This window comes from Mobula hypostoma, chromosome 20 (genome assembly GCF_963921235.1).
Source record: "Mobula hypostoma chromosome 20, sMobHyp1.1, whole genome shotgun sequence".
Lineage (NCBI taxonomy): Eukaryota > Metazoa > Chordata > Chondrichthyes > Myliobatiformes > Myliobatidae > Mobula > Mobula hypostoma.
Window position 1 is genome coordinate 58035454 of NC_086116.1, and position 21603 is coordinate 58057056.

A 21603-nucleotide genomic window follows, 5' to 3' on the forward strand; every position below is an offset into this window, starting at 1 on the left:
TATAGGCACTGTAAGCTACCTTGTGTATTTACAATTATTTTTTTAAATTATTGTTGTGTCCTTCATCTTTTGTGGGTTTTTTTTTGTGCTGCATTGGATCTGGAGTAACAATTATTTCATTCTCCTTTACACCTACAGTGGCATGCAAAAGTTTGGGCACCCCTGGTCAAAATATTTGTTACTGTGAATAGCTAAATGAGTAAAAGATGAACTGTTTGGGCACCCTGCATGGCAGTACTTAGTAACACCCCCTTTGGCAAGAATCACAGCTTGTAAAAGCTTTTTGTAGCCAGCTAAGAGTCTCTCATTTCTTGTTTGGGGGATTTTCGCCCATTCTTCCTTGCAAAAGGCTTCTAGTTCTGTGAGATTCTTGGGCCGTCTTACATGCTCTGCTCTTTTGAGGTCTATCCACAGATTCTCGAAGATGTATAAGTCAGGGGACTCTGAGGACCATGGCAAAACCTTCAGCTTGTGCCTTTTGAGGTGGTCCATTGTGGATTTTGAAGTGTGTTGAGGTTCATTATCCTATTGTAGAAGCCATCCTCTTTTCACCTTCGGCTTTTTTACAGACAGTGTGATGTTTGCTTCCAGAATTTGCTGGTTTTTAATTGAAGTCATTCTTCCCTCTACCATTAAATGTTCCTTGTGCCACTGGCTGCAACACAAGCCCAAAGCATGATCGATTCACCCCCGTGCTTAATAGTTGGAGAGGGGTTCTTTTCGTGAAACCCTGCACCTTTTTTTTTGTCCAAACATACTTTTGCTCAGCGGCCAAAGAGTTCTATTCAAAAGGTTCAAAGAACACCTAAACAAGCCTGATGCATTTTGGAAACAAGTCCTGTGGACTGATGAAGTTAAAATAGAACTTTTTAGGTCCTGTTTGGTATCTACACTGTAATAGTGTTATCTCCACATTTTTATCAAATGCAGTAAGTCTGTGACCATCTCTTGTATATGTTAAGATCCTGGTATACAGGCAACCCTCGCGTTGAGGGTGGGTGGTGGTCGTGATACTAGAAAATAGTTTACTTCGTGATCATTTCTCCATAATGTAAAACTGCATCATCTGCACACGTGCCAAAAACACAAGCTGGAAAAACAAGTTACTTACTTTGCTTTCATAAATTCCAAGAGAGCAAATTTTGTTTTGTATCACAAATTTTAGATAGTGATTTGTGAATTCTGTAAGGGCAAATTTTCATGACCTGAACAGGTGTAAATTGGTGGTTTCCTGCATATTCTGGTCTTGCTGCAATGGCTACAATCAACTATTATTCTAAATCACTACCACTTGAATGTATAATATTGTTCTTGATTTGTAGTAGTTCTGCCTTTCCTTCAATTAAATTGCATATTTTTCATCAAGAATCACTATTTTCGATCCAATGCTGGTGATAACAAGTGATTTTATTTTATTTTTAAAAAGGATAGAACATTGAACCTTACAGCTCAGTAGTGGCCCTTTGGCCCACAAAGTTGTGCGGACCTATATAATAAACCCATCAATCGAAACCTTCACTTTGCACAGCTAATAACCCTCCATTTTTCTTACATCTATGTGCCTATCTAAGAGTCTCTTAAATGTGCCCCATTATATTAGTCTTTATCACCACCCTAGCAGTGCATTTCAGGCTCCTATCACTCTGATTTGAAAAAAAAATCTTCCTCTAATATCTGTCCTAAACTCTCATCCACCAGATATGCTCTGGTATTGCCCATTGCTGCCCTGTTTTTAGTTAATTCCCCATCAGTCAGTTTCAGCCTTGTGAAACAGTATACTCACAAATTAATCCTTTCACAATTCATAAATGCAGGAGCTTCTGCAGATGCTGAAAATTCAGAATAACAAAATGCTGGAGGAACTCAGCAGGTCAGACAGCATCTAAGCGTTCTGATGAAGGGTCTTGGCCCAAAATGGTGATTATTTTATTTATTTTTAGTACTTCTCTCCATAGATGCGGGCATGTGCTTTGTCAATGGCAGGAAGGTTTTGGAGTGTCAAACGGTGGATTACCTGCTTACAGGATACCCAATCTTTGACAAGCTCTTTTGTCCACAGTATTTCAATGGCTGGTCCAAATGAGTAGGAGTCAACATTACATGCCATCACTAATGGCTGAGAGTGGACTGACTGGATGACAGTTGGCCCAAATTGTCTTTGCCTTGCTTATGGTGAATTATTATGCACTTGGGCAATTTTCCACAACGTCAGATGCATTTCTGTACTGGAACACCCTGGCTGGATTTAGCATTAGATCTGTAGCGCACGTCTTCAGTGTCACTAGTGCGACATCTTTAGTTCCGTTGCCTTTACTGTATCGAGTGGTAACTACTTACTATTCTCGATATTGTGTGAAGTGAGTTGAATTAGTTGAATACTGGCTACTGTGGGGATCTTGGAAGGAAGCCAAGCTGAATCATCTATTCCGAACTTATGATTGAAAGTAGTTATGAGTACTCCAGTATTGTCTTTTGCACTCTTTTAGATATGACCATCCTTGATGTTGCCACATGTCGTTAACTGTCTAATTGTCCATTATTATTCATAATAACAACTGATGTAATTGCAGAGCTTTGATCTGGTCTCAGTGTGGCTTTGTCCATTTGCTTGTTTATGTTGCTTAGCACACATAGCCTGCAATTATGGCTTCACAGCGATGGTGTCTCATTTCTGCCTGCTACTGCTTCAGTGCTCTTTTGCATGCAGTGATACTCTGCAGTAGTTGCAAGACTGCATTGTTGCTGATTGTCATGTGTACAGTTTTGCTGATTTACGGTACCTCGATGCTCAATTTTGAGTGACCAAATTTACTGTGTGATTTGATTCCATTGAATATGATTAATGCCCACACCTCAAAGGCTCAGCTCTGTCTTATTAGGTAATTCATTGATTTTTTTTAAATGATTTTAAAAAGCTGTAGATATAAAAATATGATTTTCTATTGTTATAAAATATATTGTAACTGTACAAAAATTCATATTCATTCAACATTTGCTTGTGAAGCGCTTGTCCAAATCCTGAAAACGCGTAGTTGTCCTAATTTTGTTGAAACTGTTGGCAAATATCAATGCACCGGTTGGTAGTTTTCTGTAATCTTAGGTAGTTGGTCTTGAATTTGCTGTCTGTGCTAATTTCCTGTTTGCTCTTGGCAGCTGGGACTCCCCCTTGTGTCCAGCAAATTGTGGGGCAGGTTAGAACTGACAACAGGAATTTGTGAATACGTTTGATTTTTTAAATGAGTATTTTGGAGATTTTAGGAAGTCCATGTGTTAAGTGAGATGATGACAGCCTGATTATCATTTGGAATGGTTCAACTTTTCAGGTTTGTTTCTTTTATTCACTTTTAGTGGAAAGTGTGCTTCAAGTGACAGGTAAGGATGTGATCAGGCTTTGTTGTTGCTTTTGAACAAATGCCATCCGGCAGCTGGATTGGTTTTTTTGGTCCATGCCATTTAGTCAGATGAGTATGAACCAATCAAGAAAAGCAAAAAGTAAGTAATTATCATGTTGTTGAGAAATATAGTGAAGTTTGTACTTTATATTTAAAAAAATTGAAAGCAGGTTAGTCAGTCTTAATAACATCATTACTGTCGTTTAGTATGCTGATCTAATACTTTGCTGCCCTGTTTGACTTTTCCCTAGACAATAAAGAGACTAACTTGCAATCTTGTGAAGTTCACTGCATTTATGTTTAAATATTAATGTGATCTTGAATGGTGAAATGAACTACACTATCAGCTTGATATATCTGATTACTAATTTAAACATGGTTCCAAATGTCCTTGCATAATGCAACTTTGTCACTGTAGACTTGATATTGAAGCCTGTTCATGGTGATAATGGGTTTCCTGCTCTATCCCCTGCTGTATGCAATATTTACCTTTCCCTATGCATTTATAGGGCTCAAGTCTGGAAATTCTTTACACAAGTAACCATAATTACTCTTTCATTTGAAAAATCTTGGGAAGGAGTTGCAGGGCTACATTACAAAAAACGTTTTGATAATCTGTGGTAATTATGCAACATGTTTTGACTTGCGGTAATTGAGCCAAGCTAGCAGCAAGTACAGCAACATCATACAGTTTCATTCCGTTCATGGTGTACAGCATATTTCCTGGGAGTATTGCATCTGTGCTGTTAACATAATGGAAAAGGTGCTGTATATTTAGAGCAACATGCCATGCGGAGATCATTTTTACTTTATAAATATGTTGTCTGTTTCCAGCACCCTCCACACACGTCAAAAGAACACTAGATCTGATAGCTTGTGCTCCAATTTTGTCCATGTGTTGCTGTTTTTCTTTCCATTTCTCAGCAGTTAACTGATTTTCATATGCTTGTTTTCAGGGTTCATGAATAAAATTTTCCATCCAAACATCGATGAAGCGTAAGTAACTCTGTCTTCAGTAGCAGCTGAAAGAGTGAGATGAGAATGATACAAGACAAGATAAAGTACTGGAGAGTCACTTTGATACTATTATTGGTTAGGATGGAGGTGTTGTTAGATTTCCTTGGTTGCATATTACTAAGACAAATTGGGCTGATCTAATTCTTCAAAGCACTAAAATTAAATTTCATGTGCATGCCAAAATGTATCTATTAAGGCATGTATTCCTATGGCTCTTCTACATATGGTAACTGTAAAATTCGGAAGAAACAGAAGTATTTTAAAGTCTATTTTGGGAAGTGAAGAGGTTTGGACCAAGAAATTCAAGCAGATGTTTGTGTTATTGGTGGATTCAAAGACCATTCATTGAACAGTATCATCAAGATTTCAGTACTATTATTGAAGTGAGTAATTTTTTTGTATTGTTTAATTTAGAAATAGTGGATCTTTTATACAAAATCATCTAAAATTCTATACTATCTGTAGGCCTCAGAATCAGAATGAAATAGATTCTTCATAGGAGCAGACTCACATTTTCTTGACTGAGTTTTAGATGCATCTGTTGCATTACTTTATGATCAAGAATGCCTGTTCATTTTATGTTCTTTCAAGTACCTCTTCAATCTTTTCAAATGCCTACTGGAAATAATGTCAGTTAAGATGAGGCTAGATATGAGCTGTTAAGATACCTTAATTCATAGTAAAACTACATGGATCTGTAGTTATGATCATACGTTCTTTATTCTTTACAGCTTATCATGAAATAGTACAAAATAAAGGGAATCCAGTGGTTTCCTATGTCAGAGGGGTTGCTATCATGAGTAATATAAGACAAATTCCAATTATCAAACAATATTTTTTGTTTGGCAAAAGCACTTGCAATCTTTTTCCTTAAAATCCATCCGCTATTACAACCTTCACTGACCTTTTTTCAATTTCTATTTTAGCTTTATGGAAATGTCTGGGACCAGACACTTTCTGGTACAGTGGGTATGAGGTCTTGTAGCTGAGAACATAATCTCAATGTTCACAATTTTAAGGGAAAATTATTTTAATTACCATGCCATTTTTTTTAAAAACAAAAGCTTGACTTTAAAATCTGTTCTTTAAACCTGTCTTCAAGATCTTTTTATTCAGCAGGCCTAGCATTTATTTCACATCCTAAAATGTAACTGTCCTGGTTTTGTCTTTTGAAAGTATGGAAAAAAAACCTCCAGCAGTATTTTGTTTCCTAACCCATCAAGCCAGGAATTGGTCTTGATGAAGCTAAATGAACTGAGGGAATGATGGGGTATAAATGTGAATGGCAGCCATGTATTTGGAAGCAATGAATAAAGAATGTTGCTACTAAAATAATCAATTTGCCTTGTGCTTTGACAGCAATGTAGAAACTATAATGAAACCTCTTAGGGATTTTCTTTAATTATTGTAGCTGAAATTGACTGTGCAGTTAGTAGGCCAAGATTTCAAGATTGTTTAGTTGCATTTCCAGTACAGCAGGGTGCAGGAGAATGAAATAATTGACGCACAAATAAAACTAAGTAAGATAAAGAACACCATAATAAAAAAAACACAAATATAAATACATAAGATGGCCTATATACATTGATTGTATGCTACATAGCCTCCTCCCTGATGGAAGTGAGAGAGACAATCCATGAGCAGAGTGGGTGGGATCCTTCATGATGATACTGGCCCTTTTCTGGCACCTTTCTGTATTTATGACTTTGACCGGTAGGGTCTACCAGTGATAATGATGGTTTCACTCCACCCGTTTTGTGTATTACTGTAGACTGATTTAACTCCTTTAAAAAGAAAACTGTTCCTCCTCTGTTGGCAGTCTGACTTTTTTACCCTTTGTTCCCAGTCACCACTGAACATGATTTTGGACAGGGCCATTGGTTCCTAAACTCTAACTTGGTTCAAATGTCACTGTTTACTTTTTCCAGGTCAGGAACCGTATGCCTAGATGTAATTAACCAGACATGGACAGCCCTTTATGGTGAGTACTGAAAATGTGTTTTGTTCCCAATGTTCTAAATAAGGGATGACCAATAAATGCTTGCCTTGCCAGAACCAGCTGTGGCCATTGTGCAAATAACGATGTCTTGTATTGGAAGACAGCTATAATCCCTGTTAAGTGAAGTTGGTTTCTTGTCTTGATCACGTAGGCAGTGGGATCAAAACGACAAACTTGAGTAAATTTATACAGCATAGCTTGTGCTTTTATGTTTAGTCCATGATATTGCACTGACCTCTTAGTCTTTTCCAAGATCAATTTCTCACTTCTCTTCTGCATAGCCCTTCAGTTTTCATTGTGCATATCTAAGAGCCTCTTTAATCCCCCTAATGTAATTGTACCACCCTTAGCAGTGCATTCCACACACCCACTACTCTAGTTAAAATAACAACCTACCTCTGACGAGCCTCCCGTGCCCTCTTCCAATCACCTTAAAATTATGCTCATGTGTTAGTCGTTTCGGTCCTGTGAAAGACACTGGCTGTCCACTGTCTCTTATTATCATATACACTTCTATCAAGTCATCTCTGAACCTCCTTTGAGAAAAGCAGAGAAGAGAAAACCCCAAGATTGCTCAGCTGTTCCTCTTAAGACATGCTCTTAAGATAGCATCCTGGTAAATTTCCTCTGCATTCCCTCTAAAGCCTACCCAGCCTTCCTATAATGAGTCAACCAGAAATGAATGCCATTCATCTTGATTGTAACTGATGCTTTCAAGAGACCAATTAATATGGTTGTACATGTAGTTAATTATACACCTAGATAATCTTTCACAGAAGTTAAACAGCAGTAAGAAATTGCATCATTGAATGCATACAATTGTACAGTGATCAAATATTAATGGCATTTCTTTTCAAAAGTATTTGTAAATTTACCATACACTGATGCTGCCAAATATTTTCAATCAGTTAATCTGTTGTATGTGTACACTTTATGGGTGCTTAATTATAATCAATAAGAGCTGCATGTTAATCTGTGGGTTAAGCCTCTTGAACAATTAAAGTGGTGCATTCAAGTAAGCTCAAAAGGTAATTGAAGATTACTTTGGGGCTGACTCATAGAGAATTTACAACTGTGTTGGAAATGTGTAAAGAGTTTTTAACTACTGAGAAGAGATTATGTTGATGTAAAATAATGTAACATAACCTGATGTGCAATGCTGTTTTAATGGAGTTTACATATTGTTCCAGTTACTGCAGAGGTTTCCTCTGAGTGCTCTGGTTTCCTCCCCATCACCAAAACATACAGCTTGTTTAAATTGATTAGCTGCGGTAAATTGTTCTGAATGTGTAGGTAAATAGTGGGGTTTGAGCAGTTGATGGGAGCCTGAAAAATGGGTAGCAAACCATTACGATAACATTGTGACTGACTTTTGGTTTGGACTTGGTGGCTCAAAGGTTATGTTAATGTTGTATCACTCAATGATCCTGACTTTAGGATCAGACTTCCATCAAAAGAGAACTGTTAATGTATTCCCAATAAGTAATTTTGAAAGCTTTAAATGTCTGTAAACTAATTGATACACGTGTCCTTGAGCAGGATCAGCAATCCAAATAGATCCAACTCCTTTTTTTTATCAACTGGAGCATTTCCAACTTTTGTTGTCTGACTTGTACTTTCTGAGCCTCAGAATCCTGAGCACCTTGTTTCTGGAAAAGCAAGTTATAAATCCCCGAATGGTGCCGCCCCAAGCTACTTAAAAAGCACTTCACATCTCAAGTTTTTGTGCACAGAGCAGCAAAGTAAATGTGAAAGGGCTGATTTCTGCCAGAATTGGACTGCTTGCATTTTTAAAATGCATTAAAAACATCAGGGTTCCTCTTGTGCCTCTGGGTCTGCAGAATCAGTGCCCGTCGTCTCATGCCCCCGCCAGTACTGCGGAGCCGGTGCCCATCATTCTGTGCCCCTGTGCTACGGAGCGGGTGCCCGTCACCCCGTACCCCCTGGTACTGTGGAGCCGGTGCCCGTCGACCCGTGTCCCCCGGTACTGTGGAGCCGGTGCCCGTCGACCCGTGTCCCCTCGGTACTATGGAGCTGGTGCCCGTCGACCTGTGTCCCCCGGTACTGTGGAGCCGGTGCCCGTCGACCCGTGTCCCCCGGTACTGTGGAGCCGGTGCCCGTCGACCCGTGTCCCCCGGTACTGTGGAGCCGGTGCCCGTCGACCCGTGTCCTCCGGTACTGTGGAGCCGGTGCCTGTCGTCCCGTGCCCCCCATGCTGCGGAGCCGGTGCTCGTCATCCTGTGCCCCCGCTGGTACTGCGGAGCCGGTGCCCGTCGCCCCGTGCCCCCCCGGTACTGTGGAGCCGGTGCCCATCATTCTGTGCCCCCATGCTGCGGAGCGGGTGCCTGTTGTCCCGTGCCCCCCCCCCCGGTACTCGGAGCCGGTGCCCGTCGCCCCGTGCCCCTCCTGGTACTGCAGAGCCAGTGCCCATCGCCCCGTGCCCCTGCCAGTACTGTGGAGCCGGTGCCCGTCGCCCCGTGCTCTTGAATTACCTCTAAGGTGCTTTAATGTGGAAAAAACTTGATGCTAATTTTAGCCATACTCTTTTCATTGGAACAATTAGTGCTCTTTAAAAATGTTACTACTAATCTAAAGTTTGACACCAAACAGATTTGTCATTGTCATAAAATGTTACACCACAGAAACAGGCCCTCTTGCCATGTCCTGTCTGTACCCTTCCCATCCATGTACCTATCCAAACTTTTATCTTAAATGTTGAAACCAAGCCCACATCCACCATTTCTACTGGTGGCTCATTCCACACTGTCACCTTCTTTTGAGTGAAGAAGTACCCCCTCCCTCATGTTCTCCTTAAACATTTCACCTTTCACCCTTAACCCATGACTTTAGTCCTAGTCCCACTCAACCTCAGTGGAAAAGGCCTGCTGTATTTGCCCTTCATAATTTTGCATACCTCTATCAAATCTCCCCTTGTTCTTCTGTACTTCAGAAGTAAAGTCCTAGATTGTTATGGGCAGAGCTTTTTAAAATTTGAGCCAGTCTGATTGTTTCAAGCAGCTATAAAGTCTATTGTGTTTTTACTATTGTGTGTTGAAGGATGACGTGTACCTCATTTAGTTGACTACCAAGCACTCCAGTACTTTGCAGTTTTGTTGTTGATTACATTAGGCAGTAGCTAATTTCTGTCTTATGGGCTTACCACATTCTCCAAACCTTTTTAGAATAGTTGTTTTCTCACAATTGTAGAATGATATTACACAGACAGTACAGGCTATCATGGCTGCACCAGTTTTTGGGACAGCTGTCTGAGTAACATCCAAGTGAACCCAGGAAAAGCTTCTGGTTTGGACAGAGTACCTGGCGAAGTACTGAAGACCAGTGCTGACCAACTGGCTGGTGTATTCACAGATATCCTCAAACTCTCGCTTCAGCTGTGTGTGGTACCCACCTGTTTCAAGCAGGCTTCAAGAAGAGTGTGGTAACCAGTCTCAATGACTGTCACCCAGTGGCACTTGCATCCATAGAGATGAAGTGTTTTGAGAGGTTGGTGTTGAAGCATATCAACTCCTACCTGAGTGGCAACTTGGATCTGCTCCAGTTCGCCTACCAAAGCAGCAAGTCTGCAGCAGATGTCATCTTACTGGCTCTTCACAGAATCCTGGAACATCTGGACAGCAAAGATGCATACATCAGGATGTACTTTATCGATTACAGCTCAGTATTTGATACCATCATCCTTTCAAAACTAATCAATAAACTCCAAGACCTGGGCCTCAGATACCCCCTTGTGCAGTTGGATCCTGGATTTCCTCGCTTACAGAACTTAGTCGGTTCGGGTTGGTAAAAACAGCTTCTCCACAATCACCATCAGCAGAGGAGCGCCACAAGTATGTGTACTTGGCCCCGTGCTCTACTCACTTTACACCTATGACCGCACTACAGCTCCAACGCCACATACATACAAGTTTGCTGATGAAACCACTGCTGTGGGCTGTGTCAAAGCTGGTGATGAATCAGCATACAGGAGAGAGATTGAAAATTTGGCTGAGTGGTGTCATAACAACAACGACCTCACACTCAATGTCATAGAAACATAGAAACATAGAAAATAGGTGCAGGAGTAGGCCATTCGGCCCTTCAAGCCTGCACCGCCATTTATTATGATCATGGCTGATCATCCAACTCAGAACCCAGCCTTCCCTCCATACCCCGTGACCCCTGTAGCCACAAGGGCCATATCTAACTTCCTTTTAAACATAGCTAATGAACTGGCCTCAACAGTTTGCTGTGGCAGAGAATTCCACAGATTCACCACTCTGTGTGAAGAAGTTTTTCCTAACCTCGGTCCTAAAAGGCTTCCCCTCTATCCTCAAACTGTGACCCCTCGTTCTAGACCTCCCCAACATCGGGAACAATCTTCCCGCATCTAGCCTGTCCAATCCCTTTAGGATCTTATACGTTTCAATCAGATCCCCCCTCAATCTTCTAAATTCCAACGAGTACAAGCCCAGTTCATCCAGTCTTTCTTCATATGAAAGACCTGCCATCCCAGGAATCAATCTGGTGAACCTTCTTTGTACTCCCTCTATGGCAAGGATGTCTTTCCTCAGATTAGGGGACCAAAACTGCACACAATACTCCAGGTGTGGTCTCACCAAGGCCTTGTACAACTGCAGTAGTACCTCCCTGCTCCTGTACTCGAATCCTCTCGCTATAAATGCCAGCATACCGTTCGCCTTTTTCACCGCCTGCTGTACCTGCATGCCCACTTTCAATGACTGGTGTATAATGACACCCAGGTCTCGTTGCACCTCCCCTTTTCCTAATCGGCCACCATTCAAATAATAATCTGTTTTCCTATTTTTGCCACCAAAGTGGATAACTTCACATTTATCCATATTAAATTGCATCTGCCATGAGTTTGCCCACTCACCCAACCTATCCAAGTCACCCTGCATCCTCTTAGCATCCTCCTCACTGCTAACACTGCCACCCAGCTTCGTGTCATCCGCAAACTTGGAGATGCTGCATTTAATTCCCTCATCCAAGTCATTAATATATATTGTAAACAACTGGGGTCCCAGCACTGAGCCTTGCGGTACCCCACTAGTCACCGCCTGCCATTCTGAAAAGGTCCCGTTTATTCCCACTCTTTGCTTCCTGTCTGCTAACCAATTCTCCACCCACACCAATACCTTACCCCCAATACCATGTGCTTTAAGTTTGCACACTAATCTCCTGTGTGGGACCTTGTCAAAAGCCTTTTGAAAATCCAAATATACCACATCCACTGGTTCTCCCCTATCCACTCTACTAGTTACATCCTCAAAAAATTCTATGAGATTCGTCAGACATGATTTTCCTTTCACAAATCCATGCTGACTTTGTCCGATCATTTCACCGCTTTCCAAATGTGCTGTTATCACATCCTTGATAACTGACTCCAGCAGTTTCCCCACCACCGACGTTAGGCTAACCGGCCTATAATTCCCCGGTTTCTCTCTCCCTCCTTTTTTAAAAAGTGGGGTTACATTAGCCACCCTCCAATCCTCAGGAACTAGTCCAGAATCTAACGAGTTTTGAAAAATTATCACTAATGCATCCACTATTTCTTGGGCCACTTCCTTAAGCACTCTGGGATGCAGACCATCTGGCCCTGGGGATTTATCTGCCTTCAATCCCTTCAATTTACCTAACACCACTTCCCTACTAACATGTATTTCGCTCAGTTCCTCCATCTCACTGGACCCTCTGTCCCTTACTATTTCTGGAAGATTATTTATGTCCTCCTTAGTGAAGACAGAACCAAAGTAATTATTCAATTGGTCTGCCATGTCCTTGCTCCCCATAATCAATTCACCTGTTTCTGTTTGCAGGGGACCTACATTTGTCTTTATCAGTCTTTTCCTTTTTACATATCTATAAAAGCTTTTACAGTCCGTTTTTATGTTCTCTGCCAGTTTTCTCTCATAATCTTTTTTCCCCTTCCTAATTAAGCCCTTTGTCCTCCTCTGCTGAACTCTGAATTTCTCCCAGTCCTCAGGTGAGCCACTTTCTCTGGCTAATTTGTATGCTACTTCTTTGGAATTGATACTATCCCTAATTTCTCTTGTCAGCCACGGGTGCACTACCTTCCTTGATTTATTCTTTTGCCAAACTGGGATGAACAATTGTTGTAGTTCATCCATGCAACCTTTAAATGCCTGCCATTGCATATCCACCGTCAATCCTTGAAGTGTCATTTGCCAGTCTATCTTAGCTAATTCACGTCTCATACCTTCAAAGTTACCCCTCTTAAAGTTCAGAACCTTTGTTTCTGAATTAACTACGTCACTCTCCATGTTAATGAAGAATTCCACCATATTATGTCAATAAGACCGAAGAACTGATAGACTTCAGGAGAGGGAAACTGGAGGTCCATTAGCCAGTAATCATCAGAGGTGCAGGAGGACTATAACTTTAAATTGCTGGGCGTCACGATCACAAAGGACCTGTCCTGGACCCATCATATAAATATAATTGCAAAGAAAGCACAATGGTGCCTCTACTTCCTTGGGCTGGAGTCTGCGGAGATTCAGCATGTCATCAAAACCCTGGCAAACTTCTATTAGATGTGTGGTGGTGGAAAGTGTGCTGACAGGCTGCATTACTGCCTGGTATGGGAACACCAGTGCTTTTGAGCAGAAAATCCTACAAAAGGTAGTGGATTCGGCCCAATATCTTACAGGTAAATCCTTCCCAACCATTGAGCACATCTACATGAAACATTGCCATGGAAACGCAGCATCCATCATCAAAGATTCTCACCACCCAGGCCATATTCTTTTCTCGCTGCTGTCATCAGGTAGAAGGCGCAAGTGTCTCAGGACTTGTACCACTAGTTTCAAGAACAGTTACTACTCCTCTTGAGCATTCTCATTCTACTTCTGGTGTTCCCACAAAAGATGGTCTCACTTTAAGGACTCCTTTTCGTTGTTTCATGCTTGTTATTTATTGCTATTTACATTTTCATTTGCACACTTTGTTGTCCACTCATCCTGATTAGTTATTGTTCTGTAGATTTGCTACGTATGCCCACAGAAAAAAAATCTCAGGGTTGTATGTGGTGACATTGTATGTACTCTGATAACAAATTTGACTCTGAACTTTGGTGCCAGTCTTTGCTTTTACCCCATAGTGGGGAAACATGAGAGAATTACTTGTTTTATTGTTGAATGTCTTTCTCCCATCCTTTCAGACAATCTGTTTCATGTTGCTTAATGGCTTTCATCAAGTAACGTTGCATATTAGTCTTGTGAGCCAGGACCCCAAATTTGGGCCACTGGTACCATCTGTGGGGAATAATTCTTTTAGTGATTTTTGGCAAAGTATACACCCCTAGTGCTAGAAAATATGTGATAGCAATGCAATGGTGGTAGCTTTCTGTGAGGGGGACTGGAAGTTGCACCTCCATGCTATAAGAACTCATGATCCCATGGTGCTTTGCCTATGATAAGACGACTTGTGCCAAGTACCTGTCCCCTTACTTTGCTCAGATGATGAAGCTCCCAGAGAAGAATCCTTCTGTGTATGAGACCTTCAAGACAGGCCAATTCTCAGTGCAGCTGTCAAGTAACAACCCCTTTGGGCAGATCCCTGTGGACCAGGCTATTGAAGCCACAGTGAACAAAGACACACAGACTCCTGGAGGCACATCACGGTTCAGCCCGAATGCTGGAGCTATCAAGCATTACTACATAACAGCTGAGCACTGCAGTGTATTCCTGGGACAGTTAAGGGAGATGGTGCAAGGCAACAAATCAGAGCTTTATCATGCGGAGCTACAGCGGCCAAGAATCCGGAAAGATGAGGAAGCAGGTGATCAAGTTACTTTCAGAGATGTTGCCACAACAATCCTGGGTATGGCTGTGAGGGAAGGCAGTCAGAGTAGCAGAACAGATGTTGTGTTCAACACATACAGGGAGAACTCTATCAAGAATAGTGAAAGATCTCTACGGGGTGAAGAGACTGGTCATGAGTTGCAAGGTATCACAGGCACACAGATGGTGAGGCAGTGGAGGAGCTTCCTGACCAAAGTCAGTAACAAAAATAGTCTCATTAGCTTCATAGTCCATGAATGGAGGAAGGCGGAGTATAGAGCAAAGCTACAGGAGAAGATTCTGTATGCAACTGTGAATGACAAATGTTACAGAATCACATCTCAAGACAGTGAGGAGGTGTCAGCTGTTCAGTGTCAACAAGAAGAAGCAGATGGCTGCCTACTTCTCCATGCTGCCCATGCTGCAAGAGAGGGATACCAATCTGTCATGATCTGCTCAGAAGACACAGATGTCTTTATCATGTCTTTAGCATTTTGTGACAAGATTGAGGCCCCATTGTTCCAGAAGTGTGGCACGAGAACCCGTACAAGGCTTGTAGACATCAGGAAGGTTGCTGCCACTGTTGGTGTAGAGGTTTGTAGGGCTCTCATTGGGTTGCACGCATATACAGGATGTGACACTGTAAGCGCTTTTGCAGGCAAAGGGGAGACAAGTGCCCTAAAACTTCTGATCAGCAACAGGGAAACTCAGGACACATTCTTAGAGTTGGGTCAGGAATGGGACCTCTCCCCAGAACTGACGGACAAACTGGAGGCGCTTACATGTCTCCTGTGTGCCCCAAAAGCATCGACCACCAAGGTCGATGAGCTCAGGTATCACCTTTTCTGTGCCAAAAATGGTGAAATCGAAAGTCATCAACTCCCACCATGTAATAAAGCTACCACTGGTACAATGCTATCACATATTTTCTAACTCTAGCGATGTATACCTTGCCAAAAATCACTATGAGCATTATTCCCTTCAGATGGTACCAACCAACCCTACTGGCTCACAGACAAAATGACTATTTTGTTGTCCTTTATTTTGCTCATGGGGAACAGGATACTTGATACTGTGTGGCAAAAACTATAAAGGCTGATGACTTGGGAGGCACAGTGGTACGTTATTCTAGTGTCTTGGTTCATTCTTAACTTTGGGTTTCTGTAGAAAGTTTGCAGTTTCTCAGACTGTGTGGCTTTCCTCTGGGTAATTAGTTTTTCTCCTACAACCCAAAAACACTTGGGTTGGTAGATGAATTGTCCTCTAAATGTCTGCTTGTATACAGGTGGTGAAGTCCGGAGGGAGCTGGTGAGGGTGTGGGGAAAATGAAATGGGATTGATGTAAATGGATTCATGATGGCTGGGGTGAACTCAGTACACTGATGAACCTGTTTCTGTGCTGCGTGAGTCTGGATAGTCCTGAGTCAGCAGATGTGTATTCAAGTCACATCCAGAACTAGGGACTAAATACAAAGTCATGCTTTAGTGCAATGTATTAAACCAAGCTTGTTTGCTGTCTTGGATACAGTCCAACTCCACCCCCCCTCCCCCCCAACCACCATGCTTTGGAAGAACAACAGGGCCATTATCTTGCTGCCTTGTCCTAATACATGATAAATTTTGGCCTTGGCAGCAAGACTGATTCTGAAAACTGGAGTATATATTGGTCCTTATGTAGAGTCTCGGCCTGAAACGTCGACTGTTTATTCCCCTTCGTAGATGCTGCCTGATTTGTTGAGTTTTTCCAGCACTGTGTGTGTGTGTGTGTGAGTGATGTTCAGGACTGCCAGCATCTGCAGATTCTCTTGTTTATTATCTATGTTGCATTTTTTTTGCACTGGCAGCAGTGCTTGAACGTGGGTTGTATTTCTGAACAGCCAGATTTAGAGGTAGCTTCCAATAAGTGGTACAGGTGAGTCTACCTCTCAGTTGTATCCTATTGTTTGACATTCATTGACCTTGAATCTTGTGATGTAGATGAACATTTAGCCATGAGTTGATTATGGGCACCATCTTAATTATGGTTCTCTATCAATGTGCAGTAATTTTTGCACCTAGTCACAGAATACATGCATGGACAGCAGTGATTATTGAATTATGGGGAATGTGTAGGAAAGTGAATTATGAGCAAATCATCTATGAAGTTATTAAATACTACCACCTTAAGAAGCCGCCTGACTCCTGACCCCATTTCTTTTTGTAACATGTGCCCAGAGATTAATTTTATTCAGCTCAGTGTTGTAATTTCTTAATAGTTTGGTATCAATCGTAATTCATAATTGCATTAGAGTCCAAGAGATAAAATTGTAATTATAATGTCATCCTCTCCATTTCAGCAATGTTGGTCCATCACTGATCATTTGATTCAGTTCGGAAATCTGGAGAAGGATTGTAACTGACTTGAAGTCTAAGTGTACAACTAAATTAAACTTTGATGAATAGTGAGATGAACACGGGCAATTAAATGAAGGATTGTGCACTTTTGCAACTTCTCAATGCCATATGAGTTTTGCCAATCAGACCCTATCCTTTGACAGAATCTGCTATACCTTCATAAGTTCCAAATATTTCCTATAATATCCCCACAGAAGTCAGACTTTCTGGAAGTTTAAGGGTTATTGCATTTTTTAAAAAAGATGTCAGATGCTTTCTTTGTAGTGCTTTTCATGGAGTTGTAAAGTTTCCCTGCATTTCCAAGTACGTATTTGCTACAGTTATTAAGAGTTGCCCACACAATTCTGGACATATGTTGGTACTTTCTGAAAAGAGCATTGAAGCTGAAGACACATGAGACTTAAGATTATATTTGTAACATGTTTTTCTTTTTCTATATGCATATCTTTCTCCATGGTGGACTTAAAAGTTGGAAGTTTTCACAAGGTCTTATCTGCTTGGGTAAGGCTGCAGTGAAGAAAGTCTCTGAAGGCATGATTAGAAATTGGAGTATACTCCTTCACTACCACTAACGACCAGCAGAGGGAGATGTGCATTTCATAACAAGAAATCCAGAGCAACACACAAAATGCTGGAGGAACTCAGCAGGTCAGGCAGCATCTATAGAGCAGAATAAACAGTTGATGATTCAGGCTGAGACCCTTCATAAGGGCACACAGTTAGTGATTGGTAGAGAACCGCTTTATTTTTCACTGTGAGCAACACTGCCAGATGTTGTCCCTTTTACAATGTAATTAAAAAGAAAAAGTTTGGAAGAAATGTGATGCATCAGAGGGCAGATATACATATTACCTTGGACATGAAGGATGTAAATACTGGATGATCAATGTGGCTTGTGTCTGGGAGGCCGGATTTGTTTCCTCTTCTAATAAATCCTGTGATCAAAAAGTTGTTCATTTGCCCCTGCAAGTTCAGTTTACTTTCAATTTTCACCTTCTTCAGTACCTGAGCCCCCAATTAAGACCAGAAATGAAGCTAATTGCCACTTGAATTTATGTTATTAAAATACATGGCTTCTTCTAGCATCTTTGTTTTCCATTGCCTTTTCTAGAAGAAAACACCCCCCCCCCATTTCTTTCCTTGCATTGTTTACCCTTGCAAAGTGAACAAATCTCCTCAATCTTTATTTGTTCATTTTTTTCCAGATCCTAAAACTCGGGCAATTATGAACAGCAGATGAGCCCAAGTTTCCAGTTTGAATTTAAACTGTAAATTTATATTATTGATGCATTCTTGGGTTTGTTCCTAAATTTACACATGCCAGTGTAAGATGGAACAAGCTTGGTGCTTTTCATGCCCCTAATGTTCCAAACTGCTTCACAGCTAACATTTAAAACTGAAGTGAAATCAAACCCAATAGTAATGTCATTGACCTTATATTCCGTATGGGTAGCCTCCAACCTGATGGCATGAACATTGATTTCTCTAACTTCCGCTAGGCCCCACCTCCCCCTCGTACCCCATCTGTTACTCTTTTTAATGCACACATTCTTTCTCTCACTCTCCTTTTTCTCCCTCTGTCCCTCTGAATATACCTCTTGCCCATCCTCTGGGTCACCCCCCCCCCCGTCTTTCTTCCCGGACCTCCTGTCCCATGATCCTCTCGTATCCCCTTCTGCCTATCACCTGTCCAGCTCTCGGCTCTAACCCTCCCCCTCCTGTCTTCTCCTATCATTTTGCATCTCCCCCTCCCCCTCCAGCTTTCAAATCCCTTACTCACTCTTCCTTCAGTTAGTCCTGACGAAGGGTCTCGGCCTGAAACGTCGACTGCGCTTCTTCCTATAGATGCTGCCTGGCCTGCTGCGTTCACCAGCAACTTTGATGTATGTCATTGATGAAGAATGGATTCAAAATTCCCTCAGTTGATTTTTACTGAGTAGAGCAATAATTAGTGGTAGGATTTTTGTCTAGGCAGCTACTGAAGTGTAAAATTCAGCCTGAAGATGTTGGGATAATTGGATCAGTGTAAATGTGAGAGAAGCATATTGAATTCACTGTGCTACTCCTGTTGTTTAATGGCCTGTTCATGTGTTCAGTCTCTGCACTTTTAGCTGGTGGCCCTTTGAATGAAGTGCCTGGAAATAAGACCTAACACACAGGAGCAGAATTAGACCATTCCATCATGGCTGATTTATTATCCTTCTCAACCCTATTTTCCTGCCTTCTCCCTGTTACCTATCAATCTCCACTTGAAATATACCCAAACAACAGGAATTCTGCAGATGCTGGAAATTCAAGCAACACACATCAAAGCAACTTTGATGTGTGTTGAAATATACCCAATGACTTGGTCTCCACAGCTATCTGTGGCAATGAATTCCACAGCTATCTGTGGCAATGAATTCCACAGACTCCCATCCTCTGGCTAAAGAAATTCCCCTTCTCTGTTTTAAATCGATACCCCTCAACACTGAGTGTGCCCTCTGGTCCTGGACTTCCCCACTATAGGAAACATTCTCCACGTCCATGCTATCTAGTCCTTTCAATACTCTTATTTTTTTTTATGAGATCCCTTTCATTCTTCTGTACTCCATTGAGTACTGGCCCAGAGCCATCAAATGTGCTTATGTTAACCCTTTCATTCCAGGAATAAATTTTGTGAGCCTCCTCTGGAACCCTCTCCAAAGCCAGCACGTATTTTCTTGGATACGGGCCTAATACTGCTCTCAATACTTCTCTAATACTTCAAATGTGGTCTGACCAATGCCTTTTAAAATCTCAGCATTTCATCCTTGTTTTTTTATTCTAGTATATATTATATTCTACTCTCAACATTTGCAAATGTATGACATGTATGAAACTGGACTCGTCCCTTTTGAGAATAGCAAAACTAATTCTAAATTAGGGTAAAAGAACTGAATGTGACAGTGCACTTAACAATTGACAGCAACTTTAACTTAGTTCCTTACAACTGAGAAGGCAGGTCTATGGCCCATCAGGTCTATGCACGTTTTCATAATAATCACATTGAATCTATTTCCTACACATTCACTTGTGGTTCGTATGTTCTTGTGCTTGTTAACACAAATTCTACTACTATACACCTATACTTGGGGTTATTTACAGTCCCCTGTTAAGTTACTGGCATGCCATTCATATCTTAAAAATAAGTGGCCTTTGTATGAACGCAGCAAGAATAGGCAGCGTTGTGGCATAGATGGTTATACCACATAAGTGAGGAAAAATTAACATCTCTAACATCTAACTTTGTCAGCCACTTACATAGTATGACTGCCAGAATAGGTCAGAAGCTAAGTGTTCTTTGGCAAATAACTTTCAGATCCTTATCCCAAAAGCCTTTTCATTTTCTAGAAGGCACAGTAATAGCAATATAATGGAATACTCATCTGCATAGATGAGTGCAACTCCAACAAGGGACTTAAGAATGAAACAATTTGTTCATCACTCTGAACCTGCCCCCTCTACCAAAGATGCATGGCTGCAGTGCCCAGCATTAAAAATGGTGCACCACAATTACTTATAAATGCCACCAGCAGAATCTCCTATTTCCGCAGTTGCTACTTGAGTCAAAAGGTAACTGATACAAAAGAATAATGTTATCTACAGTTTTTTCTCTAAGTTTTTCACCATCTTGACTTGAAAATGTGTCATTGGCTTTATAGCTGAGTAAAAATTCCAGAAGCTCCTTACCCAAAAACATTGTGGGAGTACATTTTCAGAAAGGTTGCGGTAGTTGGTGGCTCTGTTACCACCATCTCCATCGGTTGAGGATGCTGACCTTGCCAGTAATGTTCCTATCTCCTGTATCACTGCTAAAGAAAATCCTCTGCATCTGTAGGTGGTGAGCACAGTTTGTAAAGCTGCTTTCTTCAATAAAACAGTGCTAGTGTTTCTACAATACTTCTATTGATAATTATCTTGCCAGGAAAGTAGATCTAATATTTTTAGATTAGGAATTCTTCCACTGAGCCAGTGCTCTATACGGGCTAACTGATGGACCTTACAAACTCTGATTTGAAATTAAAACCCTTCTACTTGTGGAGAGTACTTGGTCAATTTTAATGTGTGTTCGTCGAGCTTCCTTGCGTATGGAGAACTGGAAAAGGGGCTGTTTCTCAGTTTATAAGCTTTGACCATTCAGGATCTACTTTCTGTCAATCTTTCAGATGAGGAAATTTCAGTGATCATGGCATTTCTGGTGAGGGAAGGTGTTTCTCTGTCGGTGAGGCGATCACTTGTGGATTGGGGTGGATATCTGTTGTCGGAATCTGAAGTCTTGATTGTTGCAATGTGCACCTGAACTCCTTGGAGTAACTGAATGAAGTGTTCCTTTTTCTAGAAAATAGGAACCACAGTATGTCTATTTGTGTTTAAAAGCTGCTGGAAATTTCCAGCTGGGCAGGCTGTATCTGTGGGAAGAGAAACAGTTTGTTAACAGTTGAAGACCCTTTGACAGAACAGTTCTGACAGAAGTCTTTGATTTGCAATGCTAATAATGATTCTCCTCTCACAGGTGCAGCCTTCTAGTAGTTTCAAAGATTTTCAGCATTTGCAGTTGCTTTGATCTTCACAATGACATTTAGAATTTTTGAACAGGATGATATATTCTTTGGATATCTTGCTGAAAAAGCAGGTTTCTGGGTTCTGGATTTGGCTCTTTCCCTACCAGTGACTTGCGGGTGTAGCAGGGTTGTAGTTTGTATGTTACAGTAGTCCTGGCATTCAACAATGGACTAATCAGGATCATGTATTTTCCATGCAGATCTCACCAATATATTTGAGTCGTTCCTCCCCCAGCTTCTGGCCTACCCAAATCCTATTGACCCTCTAAATGGTGATGCTGCAGCTATGTACCTCCATCGACCAGAAGAGTATAAACAGAAAATAAAAGGTAAGAGTTGCTTTACAATAGTATTTAATATCATAAAGTGATTCAAAGTTCAATCATTTAAAAAATGGA

The 21603-nt window shown here is 41.2% G+C and overlaps 1 protein-coding gene across 1 annotated transcript in view; it reads left to right on the plus strand.

The window, feature by feature from the left end:
• ube2h (ubiquitin-conjugating enzyme E2H (UBC8 homolog, yeast)) overlaps positions 1-21603 on the plus strand; it is a 126186-nt gene that overhangs the window by 93334 nt on the left and 11249 nt on the right. The window contains exons 4-6 of the mRNA XM_063073018.1: positions 4349-4388; positions 6338-6390; positions 21406-21534. Of these exons, the coding sequence (XP_062929088.1) occupies positions 4349-4388; positions 6338-6390; positions 21406-21534 (222 nt within the window). The remainder of the gene's footprint in view (positions 1-4348; positions 4389-6337; positions 6391-21405; positions 21535-21603) is intronic.